Below are 24,157 nucleotides of genomic sequence, written 5' to 3' on the forward strand. Positions count from 1 at the left end.
TCTTTCCGAGAGATGGACATTACATTAATTCAATTTAGCATCGAGAACATACACGTGATTGCGAGTGTAAACTGTTTGGAAATTAGTCACAGCAATTTAGCTTGGCTCGGTTCCAGCAATGTCGCCACGGCATCTGGAGCTGCTGATATCTGCCCGCCTCGGTATTGTGATGCAGCTGTGAATCTGGAGGCTCTGCACATTCAATAAGTCAGGCGGCAAAAAAAGGAGGACAGAGATGCAGCGGAGGTATTCATTTTAATTTCTTGAAAGTAAAATGTATGTTATTGCTAGGGATGTCCGATAATGGCTTTTTGCTGATATCCAATATTCCGATATTGTGCAACTCTTTAATTACCGACAGAGGTGGGTAGAGTAGCCAGAAATTGTACTCAAGTAAGAGTACTGTTACTTTAGAGATTTATTACTCAAGTAAAAGTAAGGAGTAGTCACCCAAATATTTACTTGAGTAAAAGTAAAAAGTATGTTGTGAAAAAACTACTCAAGTACTGAGTAACTGATGAGTAACATACACACACATATCATATATATATATATATATATATATATATATATATATATATACATATATATATATATATATATATGGTGTACCCCGCCTTCCGCCCGATTGTAGCTGAGATAGGCTCCAGCGCCCCCCGCGACCCCAAAGGGAATAAGCGGTAGAAAATAGATGGATGGATATATATATATATATATATATATATATATATATATATATATATATATATATATATATATATATATATATATATATACATACATTGATATATACAGTATATAATTTATATTTATTTATTTTGCCGTTTTTGTTTACATGTTAAAGGTGTTTTAATGAATATACATGCATGTTTAACATGAATATACATGCATGATTCCTTTCTTTCATGAAGACAAGAATATACGTTGGTGTATTACCTGATTCTGATGACTTGCATTGATTGTAATCAGACAGTAGTGCTGATAGCGTCCACGTTTTCAAATGGAGGAGAAAAAAAGTTCCTCCTTTCTGTCTAATACCACATGAAAGTGGTTGGTTTTTGGCATCTAATTTGTCCAGCTTCCATATTCGTTTTTATACACTTTACAAGAAATACATTGGCGGCAAACTCCATAGCTTGCTAGCTTGTTTGCGCTGGCTTTCGGAGACTCTTATTTTGAAAGCGCATGCGCGATGGAGCGGCACTTTTATTGTGAAGACAGGAACTGTGCAGTCAGTCTTTAGGCTTTTGACGGGATGTACGGTTGAAATAAAAAAGGGTCTTTTTTCCTTCACACTTTTGATTGATTGATTGGAAATTTTATTAGTAGATTGCACAGTACAGTACATATTCCGTGCAATTGACCACTAAATGGTAACACCCCAATAAGTTTTTCAACTTGTTTAAGTCAGGTCATGTGACCCCTGGCTCTGTTTGATTGGTCCAACGTCACCAGTGACTGCATCTGATTGGTGGAACGGAGTGAACGTCACCAGTGACTGCATCTGATTGGTGAAACGCAGGCACTATGAAGGTCTGTCTGACAGACCAAAACAAACAAAGCGTGCATTAACAGATCGATAAAAATTAGTAGCGAGTAGCGAGCTGAATGTAGATAAAAGTAGCGGAGTAAAAGTAGCGTTTCTTCTCTATAAATATACTCAAGTAAAAGTAAAAGTATGTTGCATTAAAACTACTCTTAGAAGTACAATTTATCCCAAAAGTTACTCAAGTAGATGTAACGGAGTAAATGTAGCGCGTTACTACCCACCTCTGATTACCGATACCGATATCAACCGATATATACAGTCGTGGAATTAACACATTATTATGCCTAATTTGGACAACCAGATATGGTGAAGATAAGGTACTTTTTTTTTTTTATTAATAAAATAAAATAAGATAAATACATTAAAAACATTTTCTTGAATAAAAAAGAACGAAAAAATATATAAAAACAGTTACCGTATTTTTTGGAGTAAAAGTCGCACCGGAGTATAAGTCGCACCTGCCAAAAATGCATAATAAAGAAGGAAAAAAACATATAAGTCGCACTGGAGCCCGGCCAAACTATGAAAAAAACTGCGACTTATAGTCCGAAAAATACAGTACATAGAAACTAGTAATTAATGAAAATGAGTAAAATTAACTGTTAAAGGTTAGTACTATTAGTGGACCAGCAGCACGCACAATCATGTGTGCTTACGGACTGTATCCCTTGCAGACTGTATTGATATATATTGATATATAATGTAGGAACCGGAATATTAATAACAGAAAGAAACAACCCTTTTGTGTGAATGAGTGTGAATGAGTGTAAATGGGGGAGGGAGGTTTTTTGGGTTGGTGCACTAATTGTAAGTGTATCTTGTGTATTTTATGTTGATTTAATAAAAAAATAAATAAAAATAAATAAATAAAAAAAAGATACCAATAATAAAAAAAACGATATCGATAATTTCTGATATTACATTTTAACGCATTTATCGACCGATCGGACATCTTGTTACGTCTCCGACGCATGGCTGCGATTGTTGTGTTCCCCTCCAACGCAGGAAACAAGCAGGAGCGGCGTGCAGGTAAGATTAAGACTTCTTTAATTATTTTAAGGCAGGATCAAAAATACAAAACTGAGGATACTAGCAAGCATGGAGCTAAAAAACACAAAATGTCACCAAGGGTGAAAAACGAGGAATGCTAGTGTGTACAAACTTACTATAGCGAGGAGAAAAAAACAGGAGAACGTAAATGTTGCCTACAGCAAACATTGACCCAGCAACTACTGCTGGGTGACAGGAAACTATAAAGGGGAGTGATTAACCAAAACACCTGGTGGGAACACTAATTGCAAAACTAAGACAGGTGAGGAGAATCAGTGCCCATGGAAACCAACAGTAAACAGGGAAAGAGGGTGCACCCAGGAAACAGACTAACACAGAAACATTACCAAAACATACATCATGCCATGACCCGGGTAACTGATCATGACACATCTGTAGTTATTGCCAAACTTTTATTAATTACCGTATTTTCCAGACCATAGGGCGCACCGGATTATAAGGTGCACTGCCGATGAAAGGTCTATTTTTGATCTTTTTTTTTCATGTATAGGACGCACCGGATTATAGGACGCATTACAAGAGTACTTTTATTTTCTAAATTGAAAACACCTCCTTGTGGTCTACATAACATGTAATGGTGGTTCTTTGGTCAAAATGTTGCATAGATTATGTTTTACAGATCATCTTCAAGCTGCTTTCTGACAGTCGCTTCCGGATGCAACGTTTTGTGGGCGGTCTTATTTATGTGGCTCACCTTCAACAGCGTCTTCTCCCCGTCATCTTTGTTGTAGCGGTGTAGCGTGCAAGGACGGGAGTGGAAGAAGTGTCAAAAGATGGAGCTAACTGTTTTAATGACATTCAGACTTTACTTCAATCAATAACGGAGCAGCATCTCCTCATCCGGAAACAACACCAAGGCTGGAAATGTGTCCCGTGAAAAAGCGTCCGACCGGAACTCTCTAATAACTAAAAGGTTGGGTGAATAATGTTAACTCACTACAACTTTACACAACTTTATATTAGAAATGGCAACAGCGGAGGATGAATGTCCCATAACAAAAAGATAGCGAAAAAGAAGACGGACGCGCGCAATTTTTCAGGACTTATGTTAGGTTCTGCACATGTCAATGTAAGTATTATGATTTAAGGTGTGATCCATAAAAATGCACGTCATAATCAGATCATTTTTTCAGGGTCCATGTACACACGAGCATTCTAATCCGAATGATGATCGTATTAAATAAATGTTGTCCATGTACACGCGGCTACTGATCTTTTTTTTAAAAAAAATGTATTTATTTATTTTATTTTTTATTTTTTTGTCCTGTCCAGCTTCTCAGGCAAATCATATAGTTGATGAAGATGCCCATATCGGCTGTTCAGATTTACTTTACAAAAGAGAAGTGTAGGATACTTCTCTTGTTGCCTTATTTGTATTTGACTTTATTAAATGTATTTATATTATCATTTAGTGCAGCCGGGCCGGAGCAGGAGGGGATAGAAAGAGAAAAAAAAGGAAGACAGAGGGGGAAATTGTGGGGACAAGAGGGGGATTAGACAGAGAGACAAAAACAACAACAGCAAACACAACAACAACAACAACAATAGAGCAACATCAGCAAATACGACAGGTACAAATATGATGGTAAAAGTAATAGCAAATAAGCAGTTAGCGAAAATAAAAACAATAATACAGAAATGACAATGAGCATTATTACACTACAAATGGATCAATACAAATACCAATAGAAATAGCGCTATTGATAATGAACAATACCAATACTTTACCTTTATTATCAACAATACAGTTGTTCAAATGCAACAATACATATACGTAATGATAACTTGAGATACGAAAGAATGCAGAAAAATGGAGGGGAGGAAAGAGAAGCAACCTACATTAACCTTGTAGATTGTTATAGTATCAATAGGTTAAGCTTTGTCAGTGTGCCATGTGTTATACCCAGTTTACCCTAGGGCAACAACATTAATATATGTTTGATGAAACGTGATTATGTGCATGAGTGTATGTATATATATGTACTTGTATATGTACAGTATGTGTATATGTATGTTTGTACAGTGAATGTATATGTACATGTATGTGTATAATGAATGTACATGTGGATGTACGAACTTTGAGTATGTAAATATGTACTGTATTTGTATATGTATGTGGGAGCGTAGGTACCTATGTATGTGTGTATGTATGTATGCGAGTATAAGTGAATTTGTATGTACAATACATTTGACTCCCAGTGTGTGTGGGAGCTAGAGTACGACCACAGCCTCCCCTGGCTGGCTACTGAACTTTATACTTTGATATGATTGACTGCTCAGTGTGTCAAACAAAAACACTTCCGAAATGAAATATCTTAGATAGGCTCCAGCACCCCCCGCGACCCAGAAAGGGACAAGCGGTAGAAAATGGATCTTTAAAAGATTCTTACTATTTAAAAGTATATTGCATCCATCCATCCATCCATTTTCTACCACTTGTCCCATTCAGGGAACTCTTATTTTAATACTTTTTACCAATATTTATTCCCATCAGGAAATTTGAGTTTTTGATCATATCAATATTCACCTTTTTTTTAATCACATTTTAATACCGAGTTACACCTGCACGTGGCGCAATGCAACCACTGCTTGTGGGCTGCGAGTTTGTACAAATACTGATCATACTGCAAAAAAAGATATAGCCTTTGGTGAGCATTTTTATGGGTGTCCTTTGTTAGCTTTATGGGAAGTTTGGCTCAAAGTTAACTTGGATCTGAAACTTTTTGAACAAAGTTGACACACAGAGAGACTTATCCTTATACACACCACATTCTTTAGTTGCCTTCAGTGTCGGATTTTTTTTTTTTTTTTTACCCTAATCCATGCTTGACTTTGATATTTCAACTGTGGGCTAAAGAGAAAGTGTCCGTGTTGGTGGTTAAGTGGGCTAAATTGTGTTCGGTCATTGTTGTCCGACTTCAATGCACCGACTCACCATAGACTGTTCCGAAATCCCGTGCCCACCCTCCAAAACCTGACAACATTAGAATACCATCAAACACTCTTTGACTGCTTTTGAAATGCCACTGACGCTGTTTGGCACAGCAATTTGCAGGCTCTAAAGAGTGCGCTTGTGTTATTGAAATAAATCTGAAGCTTGGGTTTAGGAGGGAAATGAATACATCTCTCACGCATTGGCTCAGAAGTGAGAGCTGAATATTGAGGCTGACTTTTGTTTCCCTCGAGAGAAGCTTGTTGACTTTGTCCTGTCGTTTTCATTAGCCTTCTTTTTCTGCTTCCAGTATCCTCTTTCACTGCCCACTTTCCAGATGGTTTGAAAATATTTTATTTAATTTTTTTCCAGAGGGATGAATTCAAAGCAGGGGTGTCACGGCACAATAACTTAAAAATAAGGACAACTTAAGATTGTTTTCTTTGTTTAAACATAGAGCAAGCACATTCTGAAAATGCACAAATCATAATGTTATCAGGTTTGTTTTTTACACTTATAGTATATATACTTTGTCGTTATTTATATTTTCTGAATAAATTATGTGGGTAACACTTTTAATGGGGAACACATATTCACCATTAATTAATTGCTCATTAACATGCAAATTAGTAACATATTGGCTCTTAGTCATTATTAAGTACTGGTCAATCAAGGCCTTATTATACAACCAGTAAGCCATTAACTAAGAGTCTTCCCTCAATAACCTCAGAATTATTGCTTATTAGTAACCCTAATCCTTATATGTTCCCTAGTGTCCAAATAACTCGAAATTAAGTCTTTGTTACTTTAATAAGCAACTAATTGTCGTTGTGGCTTGTGCAGCCCTTTGAGACACTCGTGATTTAGGGCTATATAAGTAAATATTGATTGATTGATTGATAACTAATTAATGGTGAATATGTTCCCCATACTAAAGTGTTACCATTATGTGATGATGTTCATCAGTCAACTCATTGGTGTTAATTTTCAATCCATCAAGATAAAACAAATAATATCAAAATCAAATTACAGGATGTTATTTATGTAGTTTGGTGCACTAAGATCATGTGGTTTATTTTGTACATATGTAGCGCTATCTACAATGATACAAATAATTGCTATTGCGACATCTAGTGGACACATTTAAAACAGCTGTTTATTTCATTCAAAAATTTAAGGTTAATTTTTATACTTAGCAAACTCATCCCGCGGGCCGGATAAAACCTGTTCGCGGGCCTGATCCGGCCCTCGGGCCGTACACTTGACACCACTGCTTTAAAGCATGTGCAGCTTTCAAGATAAAAGACAGCTGACTAAACAGTCACAAAGGTTACAGGCCTACTGAAATGCGATTTTCTTATTCAAACGGGGATAGCAGGTCCATTCTATGTGTCATACTTGATCATTTCGCGATATTGCCATATTTTTGCTGAAAGGATTTAGTAGAGAACATTGACGATAAAGTTTGCAACTTTTGGTCGCTGATAAAAAAGCCTTGCCTGTACCGGAAGTAGCAGACGATATGCGCGTGGCGTCACAGGTTGTGGAGCTCCTCACATCTGCACATTGTTTACAATCATGGCCACCAGCAGCGAGAGCGATTCGGACCGAGAAAGTGACGATTTCCCAATTAATTTGAGCGAGGATGAAAGATTTGTGGATGAGGAAAGTGAGAGTGAAGGACTAGAGGGCAGTGGGAGCGATTCAGATAGGGAAGATGCTGTGAGAGGCAGGTGGGACCTGATATTCAGCTGGGAATGATTAAAACAGTAAATAAACACAAGACATATATATACTTTATTAGCCACAACACAACCAGGCTTATATTTAATATGCCACAAATTAATCCCGCATAACAAACACCTCCCCCCTCCCGTCCATATAACCCGCCAATACAACTCAAACACCTGCACAACACACTCAATCCCACAGCCCCAAGTACCGTTCACCTCCCCAAAGTTCATACAGCACATATATTTCCCCAAAGTCCCCAAAGTTACGTACGTGACATGCACATAGCGGCACGCACTTACGGGCAAGCGATCAAATGTTTGGAAGCCGCAGCTGCATGCGTACTCACGGACTGAGAATGCATTTTTTGCAAATCATTAACTTAGAATTTAATGGCAGCAACACATTGCGAAAAAATTGGCACATGGGCATTTTTACCACTGTGTTACATGGCCTTTCCTTTTAACAACACTCAGTAAACGTTTGGGAACTGAGGAGACCAATTTTTGAAGCTTTTCAGGTGGAATTTTTTTCCCATTCTTGCTTGATGTACAGCTTAAGTTGTTCAACAGTCCAGGGTGTCAGTTGTGGTGATTTATGCTTCATATTGTGCCACACATTTTCAATGGGAGACAGGTCTGGACTACAAGCAGGCCAGTCTAGTACCCGCACTCTTTTACTATGAAGCCATGCTGTTGTAACACGTGCATAATGTGGCTTGACATTGTCTTGCTGAAATAAGCAGGGGAGTCCATGATAAATACATTGCTTGGATGGCAACATATGTTGCTCCAAAACCTGTATGTACCTTTCAGCATTAATGGTTTCTTCACAGATGTGTAAGTTCACCATGCCTTGGTTACTAATACACCTCCATACCATCACATATATTGGCTTTTAAACTTTGCACCGATAACAATCCGGATTGTTCTTTTCCTCTTTGGTCTGGAGGACACGACGTCCACAATTTCCAAAAACAATTTGAAATGTGGACTTGTCAGACCACAGATCACTTTTCCACTTTGCATCAGTCCATCTTAGATGAGCTTGGGCCCAGTGAAGCGTTTCTGGGTGTTGTTGATAAATGACTTTGGCTTTGTTTAGTAGAGTTTTAACTTGCACTTAGAGATGTAGCGACAAACTGTAGTTACTGACAGTGTTTTTTTTTAAGTGTTCCTGAGCCCATGTGGTGATATCCTTTACACACCGATGTCACTTTTTGATGCAGTACCGCCTGAGGGATCGAAGGTCACGGGCATTGCCGCTAATGTGCAGTGATTTCTCCAGATTCTCTGAAACCTTTGATGATATTACGGACCGTAGATGGTGAAATCCCTAAATTCCTTGCCATAGCTGGTTGAGAAATGTTGTTGTTAAACTGTTGAAAATTTGCTCACGCATTTGTTCACAAAGTGGTGACCCTAGCCCCATCCTTGTTTGTGAATGACTGAGCATTTTGTGGAATAAATAGAGAAGGTTAAAAAAATGTTAATGTAGCAAAACAAATGTGATTAACTTGTGCAACATGTTATGTACATAATATCAGAAACATGTATTCAGGTAGAAATATCACATTTTACATTACCAAACATATTTGACAATCAAACAATTCAATTTTTTAACTGGTATCTAAACATGGAAATGTATCTCCTCTCCTCTGAATGCAAGTGCTCCTACAGCAGGAATACAAACTATGTATTCCTACAAAAAACTAAATCTGGTAAGACACCAATGCACTGGAGGTATTTTTTGTTTAATCGTCTTTAAAAAAGTGTGTGTATGTCCTTTTTGTGTTGAGCTTTTTAAAAAAGGATAACGTGAAAATGATCTTTATTAATGATGAAAAAATTATATCTGCCATTAATTTTTAACTATGAACATTTGTGAATAATCACGATTAAATATGTGTATCCATTTTAAAATGAGTATTTCAATTAAATATATGTCAAATATTAAACTATTTTTTGTACGAACCCTTTATTTTGACTGTATATACTCGATGGCCATGTCAACACACATTCATTTAGAGAAAATCTTTATTATGTTGGCGTCTGTGAGACTGCTTGACATAGACAGATGGGTTTTTTGGACACAACTCTGCAGACTAACCCAACATTGTTTGGTCAGTGTCTGACTTTCTGAATTTAAACAAAGGAGTTTTTCTTGCCTTTTTCAATGTTGTTGTTATAGCTTCCATTGTGGTCTCTGTCTTTACAATGTTGTTGACGTCCATGCTCCTCAAAATGACATCAAAAATGCTACTGCAAAGTCGGAATTATATTAGCCGGACGTAAAATGAAACGACATAAACAATAGTTAAATTTTATCGGACAATATACATTTTATGTTCTATTATCTGTATAATATGGATCATCGCACAGCACTACGAGCATGTATGCTACAGCTAATGGGGACCCCTATCCAATAAACGGATCTTATTATCAACTTGATGTTCCTCCAAAAAGGCTAAAACACTCAGATAAACCAACACAGCAGATATTGGATGGTTTAGTGAGGTCCTCGGACTTTGGCACTGGAGGAGCGCTGAGAAGACGATCAAACTTGAGCATAAGTAGTAGAAGTCTGACATCATTAACCTCCATGCAGATACGCCTAATCTCTTTTTAATGCAAATAAGGACATATATATATATATATATATATATATATATATATATTTTTTTTTTATTTTTTTTTTTCCCCCAAGTGGCTGCTGGTGGCAGGAGCTCTGTGCTCTTGTGTCATCCTTTTGTGTTTCTGGTGTTTCCCTCTTGTTTTTTTTTGCCCTTTGGTTCGGGACCCTTTTGAACTGTGCCACAAGAGGTGGCACTTTTGTGACTTCTGCGGTGCTTTTTTGCGGGCTTCTGGATCTGCCTCCCGGTAGTCTTTTGGCCGTGGGGACCAGCTGCTGTGTCTCTGCCACCCCGGAGTCAGGTTTGGAGAGACTGGAGGAGAGGAGATGCGGATGGCGCCGGGACGGACGGGCTTCACGGTGTCTTGGCTGAATGAGCAGGTATCGGACACCTCGGTCTCCTTGGACGCATCCTCGCTCATCCGTGCGGACTGGACACTGGCCGAGAGTTGGTGGGCGGCTGAGGGTGGAGTCGGCTCTCTTGGTTGCTTTGTTGGGTCTGCTCCTGTCTCTGGCCATGCTCCCCCCACACTAGCAGACGATGGTGTGGAACACCGCAGAGGCCACCACAGTGTGTGTGGTTGTTGCCATCCATCCATCCATCTTCTTCTGCTTATCCGAGCAGCAGCCTAAGTAGGGAAGCCCAGACTTCCCTCTCCCCAGCCACTTCGTCCAGCTCCTCCCGGGGAATCCCGAGGCGTTCCCAGGCCAGCAGAGAGATAGTCTTCCCAACGTGTCCTGGGTCTTCCCCGTGGCCTCCTACCGGTCGGACGTGCCCTAAACACCTCCCATCGAGGCGTTCGGGTGGCATCCTTACCAGATACCCGAACCACCTCATCTGGCTCCTCTCGATGTGGAGGAGCAGCGGCTTTACTTTGAGCTCCCCCCGAATGACAGAGCTTCTCACCCTATCTCTAAGGGAGAGAGCCCCGCCACCCGGCGGAGGAAACTCATTTCGGTCGCTTGTACCCGTGATCTTGTCCTTTCGGTCATAACCCAAAGCTCATGACCATAGGTGAGGATGGGAACGTAGATCGACCGGTAAATTGAGAGCTTTGCCTTCCGGCTCAGCTCCTTCTTCACCACAATGGATCGATACAGCGTCCATATTACTGAAGACGCCGCACCGATCTCACGATCCACTCTTCCCTCACTCGTGAACAAGACTCCGAGGTACTTGAACTCCTCCACTTGGGGCAGGGTCTCCTCCGCAACCCGGAGATGGCACTCTTGTTTGGTTGCTATGTCTATGCATGGTGCAATCATGTGTGCGCAATGTATATTATTGGTTGATTATTTTTTGTTGTTTTACTTTTGTGGCTGTGTGTAGAAGTGGTGCTGCTGGAGTGGCATCTGGTTGCATCAGCTCTGCTCTTTTAATGTCTTTAATGTCCTTTGTGTTCTTTGATGTTTCCCTCTTACACACATGTTTATGTGGGCTATGGCTACAAGGTTTTTTTATTTTCTTCCCTTGGCCTCAGTCTGGCTTAGACTGATTTTTTTTCTTCTGATTCTGATTCTGCCTGTCCACATCTCTATCAAAGGCTCTTTTCTGTAACCTGTTTGTTCTTGTTTAGTTTGTATTTTTATGCTGAGGTGAAAGAAACCCATCCATTATTGATGCATTGAGTAGTATGTTGTCCTGGCAATAGTGGCTCTGGGGGAACATAATAAAAGCTGGTGTGTTGAGTTCTGCTTTGAACATGTACTGTATTAGTTAGTATTGCATATACAGTCGTGGTCAAAAGTTTACATACACTTGTAAAGAACATAATGTCATGGCTGTCTTGAGTTTCCAATAATTTGTACAACTCTTATTTTTTTGTGATAGAGTGATTGGAGCACATACTTGTTTGTCTCAAAAAACATTCATGAAATTTGGTTCTTTTATGAATTTATGAAAATGTGACCAAATCTGCTGGGTCAAAAGTATACATACAGTAATGTTAATATTTGGTTACATCATGTCTCTTGGCAAGTTTCACTGCAATTCTGGCAAGCTTCTGGTTGAATGTTTGACCACTCCTCTTCCTACAGAAGGTCTTATCTTTGTCCATGTGATGTCAGATGAAACAAAAATTGAGCTGTTTGGCCATAATACCCAGCAATGTGTTTTGGAGGAGAAAAGGGGAGGCCTTTAATCCCATGCACACCAAACCTACCATCAAGCATGGTGGTGGTAGTATTATGCTTTGGGCCTGTTTTGCTGCCAATGGAACTGGTGCTTTGCAGAGAGTAAATGGGACAATGAAAAAGGAGGATTACCTCCAAATTCTTCAGGACAACCTAAAATCATCAGCCCGGAGGTTGGGGGTCTTGGGCACAGTTGGGTGTTCCAACAGGACATTGACCCCAAACACACGTCAAAAGTGGTAAAGGAATGGCTAAATCAGGCTAGAATTAAGGTTTTAGAATGGCCTTCCCAAAGTCCTGACTTTAACGTGTGGACAATGCTGAAGAAACACGTCCATGACAGAAAACCAAACAAATTTAGCTGAACTGCGCCAATTTTGTCAAAAGGAGTGGTCAAAAATTCAACCAGAAGCTTGCCAGAAGCTTGTGGATGGCTACCAAAAGTGCCTTATTGCAGTGAAACTTGCCAAGGGACATGTAACCAAATATTAACATTGCTGTATGTCATACTTGCCAACCTTGAGACCTCCGATTTCGGGAGGTGGGGGGTCGGGGGTGGGGCGGGTCGTGGTTGGGGTCGGGGCGTGGTTAAGAGGGGAGGAGTATATTGACAGCTAGAATTCACGATTCTACATCCTGAAAATATGCAAACAAAACTGTGTTTAGATAATTGATACTTCAAACTTGCATAAATAAATCGTAAGGAATTTAACATAACTTGGCTTCTGAGAGCTTCAAAATTTAATGAATAAAATGCTCAAGTTGTTGATAAACAAGCAATTATTTTAATAATTAAATATGGTCATTTTAAATGAATTATTATGATCATTTAAAATTAATTATTTCAAATATGTTTATTTTAATGTATAATTCTATGGCTGGATGTAATGAGGAGTCAGAAAAAATACAAATAAAAATACAATAAATTTTGATGTTTTTAGCAAAATATAGTAAAAATGTATTTAGTTTTTTTTTTTTTAATTATTAGATATATTTATTTTTAGGTAAGATAAACGTAATAATACAATTTATCTGTAGTCTGGATGATTTAGTTGTTGTCACCCTGTTGTCCTCCCGTCGTGAAAAAAGTGCTTAGGTGTAAATAAGCAAGATGCGTGTGCATTGATAATCAGAACCATATGGGGCAAGTATCCTCTGCTGCAGAGATAATTCATTCCAACTACAAATTAAAATCATAAAAATAACAAGTTGTATAAACCAACATATGCCGAGGCGGACACTCGGACGTCAGTGGTGCACTGCGAGACCCACGCAAGGGTTTGACTGCGCCATGTGAGCTCTTGTTGTGTTGCACCTGCCTCCCTGCTCAACGAAACGTGTTCGCATCCAGTCAGGGTCACTTCCTGTGAGATCCCTCTCGCCCCAGGACGAACGGTGATGGAGTGCGTAAGTCTGGGGGAGGAAGGGAACGGTGTCGCAACACCACGGTTAGTATGTAGGAGGGACGACAACACAAACAGTCTGTTCGCATTCTTCTTCTCCCAGTCAGGCGAGACATGCTCTCATGTGAAAAACACACCTCAATCCGAGCAAATGTTAGCAGCACTGTGCAAGCTCCGAAGAGGAGCGCCTTGAATGTTGTTTGGCATTTAGACACACATTTTCTGTAAAAAAAATAAAAAGTCTCAAAAACACAAGATCTTGGGTGGAGCTGTTATCATGTCAACACACTTCCACCGCAGCATTTAAAGGTATTTAAGTATTTAAGGCAGGGATGTCAAACGTACGGCCCGGGGGCCGGATCAGGCCCGCAAACAGGTTTTATCTGGCCCGCGGGATGAGTTTGTTCGGTATAAAAATCAACCTGAACTTTTTGAAGGAAATAAACAGCTGTTCTAAATGTGTCCACTAGATGTCACAATAGCAATTCTTTGTATCTTTGTAGATGATGCTACATATGTACAAAATAAACCACATTATGTTAGTACATCAGTCGAGGGAAATGGACAAACTACATAAATAACATACTGTAATTTGATAGTGATATATTTTTTTTATCTTGATAGATTGAACAAACCTGGGGGTAAAGTTTGACGCCGATTTTAAATTCGAAAAACAAATCAGCAGCGTCGTTCAAAAAAGCTTTTATCAATTAAGCCAAATAGCGAAAGTGAAACCGCTTCTATCAAGACATGATCTTGAGAAATTAATCCACGCTTTTATCTCGACTCGTCTTGATTATTGTAATGCCCTGTATATTGGCATTAGCCAGGCCTCCCTCGCCCGCCTGCAGCTCGTGCAGAACTCTGCTGCTCGTCTGCTAACACAGACCCGCAGACGTGAGCACATCACCCCTATTTTAGCGTCCCTTCACTGGCTCCCTGTGCGTTACCGAATACATTTTAAACTCCTTTTATTTGTTTTTAAATGTCTAAACAACCTCGCGCCAACCTATCTCTCCGACCTCCTTCAGCCTTACTGCCCCACCCGATCCTTAAGATCAGCCGATCAGCTGCTGTTGACGGTCCCTGACACAAGGCTGAAGCTTAGAGGTGACAGAGCTTTCGCCGTTGCTGCTCCCAAGCTCTGGAACGACCTACCCCGGAGTGTTAGACAAGCCTCCTCTCTTCCTGTTTTTAAATCTCTCTTAAAAACATACTTTTATTCCATGGCTTTTAACACTGAGTGATATCCATCCTGCAATGGCGCCCCATAATACACCTGCTGTGATCCTGTTCTTATGTTTTTATGTTTTTATTAATTCTATTTTAATTATTTATTTTTTATCATGTTCTGTTTGTGTTGTGTTGTGTTTGCTCGGTACTCGTTTTATCTTTTAACCTGCTCATTGTACAGCACTTTGGCTACCCCTGTGGTAAATTTTAAATGTGCTCTATAAATAAAGTTGATTTGATTTGATTTGATTTGATTGAAAATTTACACCAGTGAGTTGACTGATGAACATTATCAGATCATTTATTCAGAAAGTATAAATAACGACAAATAAAGGTAGAATACTATTAACCACAACATGTGAATGTAAAAAAAAAACCCAACAACATTATGATTTGTACACATTCAGAATGTGCTTGTTCTATTTTTAAACAAAGAAATCAATCTGAAGTTGTCTTTATTTTTAAGTTATCTGTCCTTTTGTTTTGGTTAGCAATTGTTTTTCGTCAGGAATAAACGATACAAAAAATGTAGTTTTTCGTGGAGTAGGAGAAGGCCTCAGCTGTAGATCCGCTGAGCCACACTTTGAAAACTGCTGTCTTAAAACTTTGACTGTTCACTTAAAGGCCTACTGAAATGCGATTTTCTTATTTAAACGGGGATAGCAGGTCCATTCTATGTGTCATACTTGATCATTTCGCGATATTGCCATATTTGTGCTGAAAGGATTTAGTAGAGAACATCGACGATAAAGTTCGCAACTTTTGGTCGCTGATAAAAAAGCCTTGCCTGTACCGGAAGTAGCAGACGATATGCGCGTGACGTCACAGGTTGTGGAGCTCCTCACATCTGCACATTGTTTACAATCATGGCCACCAGCAGCGAGAGCGATTCAGACCGAGAAAGCGACGATTTCCCCATTAATTTGAGCGAGGATGAAAGATCCGTGGATGAGGAAAGTGAGAGTGAAGGACTAGAGGGCAGTGGGAGCGATTCAGATAGGGAAGCTGCTGTGAGAGGCGGGTGGGACCTGATATTCAGCTGGGAATGACTAAAACAGTAAATAAACACGAGACATATATATACTCTATTAGCCACAACACAACCAGGCTTATATTTAATATGCCACAAATTAATCCCGCATAACAAACACCTCCCCCCTCCCGTCCATATAGCCCGCCAATACAACTCAAACACCTGCACAACACACTCAATCCCACAGCCCAAAGTACCGGTGACCTCCCCAAAGTTCATACAGCACATATATTTCCCCAAAGTCCCCAAAGTTACGTACGTGACATGCACATAGCGGCACGCACGTACGGGCAAGCGATCAAATGTTTGGAAGCCGCAGCTGCATGCGTACTCACGGTACCGCGTCTGCGCATCCAACTCAAAGTCCTCCTGGTAAGAGTCTGTGTGTTCCCAGTTCTCCACAGGCCAATGGTAAAGCTTGACTGTCATCTTCCGGGAATGTAAACAATGAAACACCGGCTGTGTTTGTGCTGCTGAAGTCAGCCGCAATACACCGCTTCCCACCTACAGCTTTCTTCTTTGCTGTCTCCATTGTTCTTTGAACAAATTGCAAAAGATTCACCAACACAGATGTCCAGATTACTGTGGAATTTTGCGATGAAAACAGACGACTGACCACCATGCTGTCCCAAAATGTCCTCCACAATCCGTGACGTCACGCGCTGATGTCATCATACCGAGACGTTTTCAGCAGGATATTTCGCGCGGAATTTAAAATTGCACTTTAGTAAGCTAACCCGGCCGTATTGGCATGTGTTGCAATGTTTAGATTTCATTACTGATATATAAACTATCAGACTGCGTGGTCGGTAGTAGTGGGTTTCAGTTGGCCTTTAATAAAGTTTTTTTTTTTATAGTGAATGTTTGAAAATGCCCCTCGGAGCAAGGTGTTTATTTTTGATATTCAAGAATTTTTTTTTTTTTCACCTGTGCAGTATTGTAACGAAAAGATTGTTTCACGATGTTCTGACGTTCTCTCCGCTTTGCCGTTTTATTTGCAGTTGAATTTGACGACTGTGCGGGGAATGAAGACGTGGCCTTCGAAGTGTCCGTTCCCGGCTTCCGGGTCGATGAGGATTTGAATTTGGTTCCCTCGAAAGATGTCACCTCCAGCAGGCGTGTTATGTTCATCCACGGGCTGGGTGCACGTGCAGACGACATGGCACAGGTGCACATCACTGGACTACCGCTTGAGTCAGCGCATGTTCTCAAGGTGAGTGTTACAACACACACTCAGTGAGGGTCAAAGTCACCTGGGGGACTGCGTCCCTGCAGGGTGTGCCGGGTCACTACTGCACTCTTTTTACAACACTGTGTGGGCTTCTGCAGTGTTCTATGCCAGTGTTTTTCAACCTTTTTTGAGCCAAGGCACATTTTTTGTGTTGAAAAAATCCGGAGGCACACCACCAGCAGAAATCATTAAAAAATGAAACTCAGTTGACAGTAAAAAGTCGTTGTCGCAATTGTTGGATATGACTTTAAACCATAACCAAGCATGCATCAATATAGCTCTTGTCTCAAAGTAGGTGTACTGTCACCACCTGTCACATCACGCCGTGACTTATTTGGAGTTTTTTGCTGTTTTCCTGTGTGTAGTGTTTTAGTTCTTGTCATGCGTTCCTATTTTGGTGGCTTTTTCTCTTTTTTTGGTATTTTCCTGTAGCAGTTTCATGTCTTCCTTTGAGCAATGTTTCCTGCATTTACTTTGTTTTAGCAATCAAGAATATGTCAGTTGCTTTTATCCTTCTTTGTGGGGACATTGTTGATTGTCATGTCATACATTGTGGACGCCGTCTTTGTTTCACAGTAAGTCTTTGCTGTCGTCCAGCATTCTGTTTTGGTTTACTTTGTAGCCAGTTCAGTTTTAGTTTTGTTCTGCATAGCCTTCCCTAAGCTTCAATGCCTTTTCTTTGGGGCACTCACCTTTTTGTGTATTTTTTCTTTAAGCATTAGACACGTTTTTACCTGCACGCTGCCCCCCGCTGTTCCCGACGTCTACAAAGCAATTAGCTACCGGCTGCCACCTACTGATAAGGAATAGTATTACACGGTTACTCTGCCAAGCTCTAGACAGCACCGACACTCAACAACAACACATTAAAGTTAAAGTACCAATGATTGTCACACACACAATAGGTATGGCGAAATTATTCTCTGAATTTGACCCATCACCCTTGATCACTCCCTGGGAGTGATCAAGGGTGATCACTCCCGCACCCGGGAATTATTTTTGGTGATTTTGCAGACTATACTGGTTTGCAAAACATATTTTTAACCCAAATAGGTGAAATTAGATAATCTCCTACGGCACACTAGACTGTATATCACGGCACACTAGTGTGCCACAGCACAGTGGTTGAAAAACACTGTTCTATGCCATCGTTATTAGGTCTGTGCTTGTCTCTAAGTACATACCTAATAACGATGACATAATAAATTATGAATTAAGTGATTAATAATAAACTGATTAAGTGAGCTGACTCCGTCCTAGGCTACCCACTAGACAACATTGATAAGGTGACCAACAGAAGGATGCTGACCAAGTTGACATCCATAATGTCCAATCCCTCTCAGCCCATGCACGGCACTGAGAAGGTCGTGCGGAAGTAGCTCCTTAAGTATTAGCGCTGCCCCATGTCCTTTCTACCCTCGGCCATAAGACTTAAAAACACACTTTATGATTGTTTTTTTCTTGGTGTGCAATACCAGTGTTAAGTTACTGTTTTATTTGTATTCATACATAATGAAATTGTTTGTGAGCAATATGTATTATTTGTTACTCATTGTTAGTTTTTCATTACGTTTTACTACTGTCACTGTATGTAAAAACCTGCACTACAACCATATAATTTCCCCATTGTGGGTTGTCTATTTGTCCATCTGTCTACCGACAGTCGTGGTCAAAAGTTGACATACACTTGTAAAGAACATAATATCATGGCTGTCTTGAGTTTCCAATAATTTCTACAACTCTTATTTTTTTGTGATAGAGTGATTGGAGCACATACTTGTTTGTCACAAAAAACATTCATGAAGTTTGGTTGTTTTATGCATTTATTATGGGTCTACTGAAAATGTGAGCAAATCTGCTGGGTCAAAAGTATACATACAGCAATGTTAATATTTGGTTACATGTCCCTTGGCAAGTTTCACTGCAATAAGGCGCTTTTGGTAGCCATCCACAAGCTTCTGCTTGAATTTTTGACCACTCTTCTTGACAAAATTGGTGCAGTTCAGCTAAATTTGTTGGTTTTCTGACATGGACTTGTTTCTTCAGCATTGTCCACACGTTTAAGTCAGGACTTTGGGAAGGCCATTATAAAACCTTAATTCTAGCCTGATTTAGCCATTCCTTTACCACTTTTGACGTGTGTTTGGGGTCATTGTCCTGTGTGGAACACCCAACTGCGCCCAAGACCCAACCTCCGGGCTGATGATTTTAGGTTGTCCTGAAGAATTTGGAGGTAATCCTCCTTTTTCATTGTCCCATTTACTCTCTGTAAAGCACCAGTTCCATTGGCAGCAAAACAGGCCCAGCGCATAATACTACCACCACCATGCTTGACGGTAGGTGTGGTGTTCCTGGGATTAAAGGCCTCACCTTTTCTCCTTCAAACATATTGCTGGGTATTGTGGCAGCTCAATTTTTGTTTCATCTGACATCACATGGACAAAGATAAGACCTTCTGGAGGAAAGTCTGCACCAATTGTGTCACGAGGAGTGGTCAACAATTCAACCGGAAGCTTGCCAGAAGCTTGTGGATGGCTACCAAAAGTGCCTTATTGCAGTGAAACTTGCCAAGGGACATGTAACCAAATATTAACATTGCTGTATGTATACTTTTGACCCAGCAGATTTGGTCACATTTTCAGTAGACCCATAATAAATTCATAAAAGAACCAAACTTTATGAATGTTTTTTGTGACCAAAAAATCACAAAAAAAATAAGAGTTGTAGAAATGATTGGAAACTCAAGACAGCCATGACATTATGTTCTTTACAAGTGTATGTATACTTTTGACCACGACTGTATCTCTCTAGCTATCAATCTATCGATCTATGTATCTAAATTGTTGTGCAGTGAAATTTGCGGACATTGAACTGAATGTGGTTACATTCTGTAAAGAACCACTTAAGAGTAAAGTAAGCTTTATATCCTCCTGAAAACCAGTGTCCTTTGCAGTGGACGTTTGTTTTTAGTCTATGTAAGTCTTTTTGTTTCTTTAGTTACACATATCCAGAACGTTGAGACTCAGTTATGTCGTTAAACTAGAACGGTCTTCAAATTGTTTTGCTATGTGCCAGGACCAGTGTCCTCACAGACTGTGGTTTACCTTTTTATTGGTGTCAAAAGTTGAAAATGAGACGCCTTTTGGTTAAATTTAATGGACAATTTTATTTATTTTATAAATATATTTTATACATTAGCTTTAGGGTGTTAGAACACATCCATGTGGAGTTACTACACAGAGTGACCATTCAGTACACAGTACTACGTATCGTCTGTTTATCTTCCTAAAAAACCCAAAATAAAACCGGCATTGATTCAAAGGATTATCGACTATGGGCAAAATTTAACAAATCCGATTTGAGTATGAACATCCTTAGTTGACAATAGCCCTACGTCAGGGGTGTAAAAGTCATTTTAGCTCAGGGGCCGCATGGAGGAAAATCTGTGCACACGCGGGGCGGACTATTAAAATCATGGCATTAAAACTAAAAAAATAAAGACAACTTCAGATATTTTTCTTTGTCTTACTTTGGCCAAAAATAAAACAAACACATTCTGAAAATTTTACAATAAAAATTAAGAAAAAAATACCGTCAGCCGTAAACTTTAGATCCATGAAAGAAAGAAGAAAGTGCATGAATGTTTATAACTGAATACATTCACATATGCATAACAGTTAGTTTTATTTAGTATAATTTTGTTTTTTATGAATTAAGTAAGGTTTATGACAACCTTTTTTCCAAAACACAATATAGAATGTGAGATATAACAGGATAATGCATACATTTATCATTTGTTTTCAAAAGGGTTACACAAAAGTGGGACCCCAAAAATGTACTGTGGGACCCCATTTTTATGACTTGCATTTTGGAAAATTCCTTGCGCCAACACTGATGAACTATTGGTGTGTGCAAAACAGCAGCGGGCGGCTGTGGTCTGCGGGCCGGTTCTATAAACCCTGTTTCCATATGAGTTGGGAAATTGTGTTAGATGTAAATATAAACGGAATACAATGATTTGCAAATCCTTTTCAACCCATATTCAATTGAATGCACTACAAAGACGAGATATTTGATGTTCAAACTCATAAACTTTATTTTTTTTTTGCAAATAATAATAAACTTAGAATTTCATGGCTGCAACACGTGCCAAAGTAGTTGGGAAAGGGCATGTTCACCACTGTGTTACATGGCCTTTCCTTTTAACAACACTCAGTAAACGTTTGGGAACTGAGGAAACACATTTTTGAAGCTTGTCAGGTGGAATTATTTCCCATTCTTGCTTGATGTACAGCTTAAGTTGTTCAACAGTCCGGGGGTCTCCGTTGTGGTATTTTAGGCTTCATAATGCGACACACATTTTCAATGGGAGACAGGTCTGGACTACAGGCAGGCCAGTCCAGTACCCGCACTCTTTTACTCTGAAGCCACACTGTTGTAACACGTGGCTTGGCATTGTCTTGCTGAAATAAGCAGGGGCGTCCATGATAACGTGGCTTGGATGGCAACATATGTTGCTCCAAAACCTGTATGTACCTTTCAGCATTAATGGCGCCTTCACAGATGTGTAAGTTACCCATGTCTTGGGCACTAATACACCCCCATACCATCACAGATGCTGGCTTTTCAACTTTGCTCCTATAACAATCCGGATGGTTCTTTTCCTCTTTGGTCCGGAGGACACGACGTCCACAGTTTCCAAAAACAATTTGAAATGTGGACTCGTCAGACCACAGAACACTTTTCCACTTTGTATCAGTCCATCTTAGATGAGCTCAGGCCCAGCGAAGCCGACGGCGTTTCTGGGTGTTGTTGATAAAATGTTTTCGCCTTGCATAGGAGCGTTTTATCTTGCACTTACATATGTAGCGACCAACTGTTGTTACTGACAGACTGACTGAAGTGTTCCTGAGCCCATGTGGTGATATCCTTTACACACTAATGTCGCTTGTTGATGCAGTACAGCCTGAGGGATCGAAGGTCCCGGGCTTAGCTGCTTACGTGCAGTGATTTCTCCAGATTCTCTGAACCCTTTGATGATATTACGAACCGTAGATGGTGAAATCCCTAAATTCCTTGCAATAGCTGGTTGAGAAAGTTTTTTTTTAAACTGTTCAACAATTTGCTCATGCATTTGTTGACAAAGTGGTGACCCTCGCCCCATCCTTGTTTGTGAATGACTGAGCATTACATGGAATCTACTTTTATACCCAATCATGGCACCCACATGTTCCCAATTTGCCTGTTCACCTGTGGGATGTTCCAAATAAGTGTTTGATGAGCATTCCTCAACTTTATCAGTATTTATTGCCACCTTTCGTAACTTCTTTGTCACGTGTTGCTAGCATCAAATTCTAAAGTTAATGATTATTTGCAAAAAAAAATAAAAATGTTTATCAGTTTGATCATCAAATATGTTGTCTTTGTAGCATATTCAACTGAATATGGGTTGAAAATGATTTGCAAATCATTGTATTCCGTTTATATTTACATCTAACACAATTTCCCAACAATTTCCCAACTCATATGGAAACGGGGTTTGTAATACTAATCAAATATCATCCCGGGGATATATATTTCATTTGTGGGCCGGATCTGGCACGCGGGCCTTGACTTTGACACATAGGCCCTACGTTAAAGTCTTCTGTTTGGGAACACTTCACCTTCTGGTGAAATACGTAAATGGACAAAGACATGTGGATAAGACTAAAGGAGCGTGTCGCCATTGTTAGGTCGCCAACAGGAACAGCGTCACAAACTGGACAATCAACGCTGCACTAAAGTCAGTGACAAACTTTTATCTCTGGAAAATGTTGTAAATATTAAGACTGTTCATACTCTTACTGTTGCTCTTTTTTCTGCATAGTTGCACTCTCCTAAAAATTAATGCGGTAAATAACGGGTGTGTCCCGTGGGTCATTTTAAGCTTGTTTTTATTGGCCCTCAGCCTAGTCTAAAAGTGCAATTCTTAATGAGATTAGGCTTGTTGGTTACACTGGGACTAACAAAGTACCAAAGTACTAACAAATTGAAAGAGGTACTTTACTGCCTACTGCGATTGTCTCTCAACCTGGAGGTTGCTATCCTCAGTCCCCCATGACAGACCTGGGCAAATTAAGGTCTGGGGGCCACATGCGACCCGTTAAACTTTTCAATCTGGCCTGCCGGACGTTCCCAAATATTTTTTTTTTAGATCTTTAAGATGGAAACTGTAGCTGCCATTATGATGTGCAGTGATGTTTTCAAATGACCGTAAGTCTTGAACTATACAAAGTATTTCAATGGTTGGAATCTGCGTTTTTGCATGATATACTAGTTACTATGGTAATCTTAATTAGTTACTATGGTAATTTCATTAGTTACTATGGTAATCTAAGTCACGGCAGCTCAGACGAGGCACCAAGCAATGTGGGTGGGGAGCGTTTCCACACAGTGTTTCCAGAGGGTCAGTCTGAAATGTGGGTGTCAGGGACAGACGTGGAAGGAGATTTTTACAACAAAGTTCTAAAACTTGGTGATGTATCAGATAGATCCGATTTATTTTTGTAACCTTCATGTTCATATTTCGCTGTGTTTTTTACATTTTTGTTGCATTTCGCTTGATTGTAAAATATGTCGATCGAGAGGGGGCGTGACGTTCATATGTTGTCAATATTCAGTGTTTTATCGTTCATAGTTAATATTGTAAATCCCACATTCTTTTTTTTCATGTACATTCTGGGTGTCTTATTCAGTAAAAAAAAAAAAAAAAAATACATTCCGTTTTTTAAGGCGGTCTGTCATAACGTTTTTAGTATTTAATCAGACATTATTGTGAGGTTTTTATTAGTGTTCCTAAAAAATCAGCTATACCAGCCCCCAGACACAATTTTGTAATCTAAATTTGGCCCCCCCGAGTCAAAATAATTGCCCAGGCCTGCCCTATGAGCATGTCGAAGTATCCTTGAGCAAGTTACAGAACTCCCAGTAGCTCCTAATGTGCGTCATCATAGGTAGAGTGTCCGCCCTGAGATCCGTAGGTCGTGAGTTCAAACCCCGGCCGAGTCATACCAAAGACTATAAAAATGGGATCCATTACCTCCCTGCTTGACACTCAGCATTAAGGGTTGGAATTGGGGGTTAAATCACCAAAAATGGTTCCCGGGCGCGGCCATCTCTGCTGCTCAATGCTCCCCTCACCTCCCAGGGGGTGATCAAGGGTGATGGGTCA

The 24,157-nt window shown here is 39.8% G+C and overlaps 1 protein-coding gene across 1 annotated transcript in view; it reads left to right on the forward strand.

Moving 5' to 3' along the window:
* cdh13 (cadherin 13, H-cadherin (heart)) overlaps positions 1–24,157 on the forward strand; it is an 892,196-nt gene that overhangs the window by 305,725 nt on the left and 562,314 nt on the right. The window contains exon 3 of the mRNA XM_061970208.1: positions 16,718–16,929. Coding sequence (XP_061826192.1) covers positions 16,718–16,929 — 212 coding nt within the window. The remainder of the gene's footprint in view (positions 1–16,717; positions 16,930–24,157) is intronic.

Source organism: Nerophis lumbriciformis, linkage group LG10 (genome assembly GCF_033978685.3).
Source record: "Nerophis lumbriciformis linkage group LG10, RoL_Nlum_v2.1, whole genome shotgun sequence".
Taxonomy (NCBI): Eukaryota; Metazoa; Chordata; class Actinopteri; order Syngnathiformes; family Syngnathidae; genus Nerophis; species Nerophis lumbriciformis.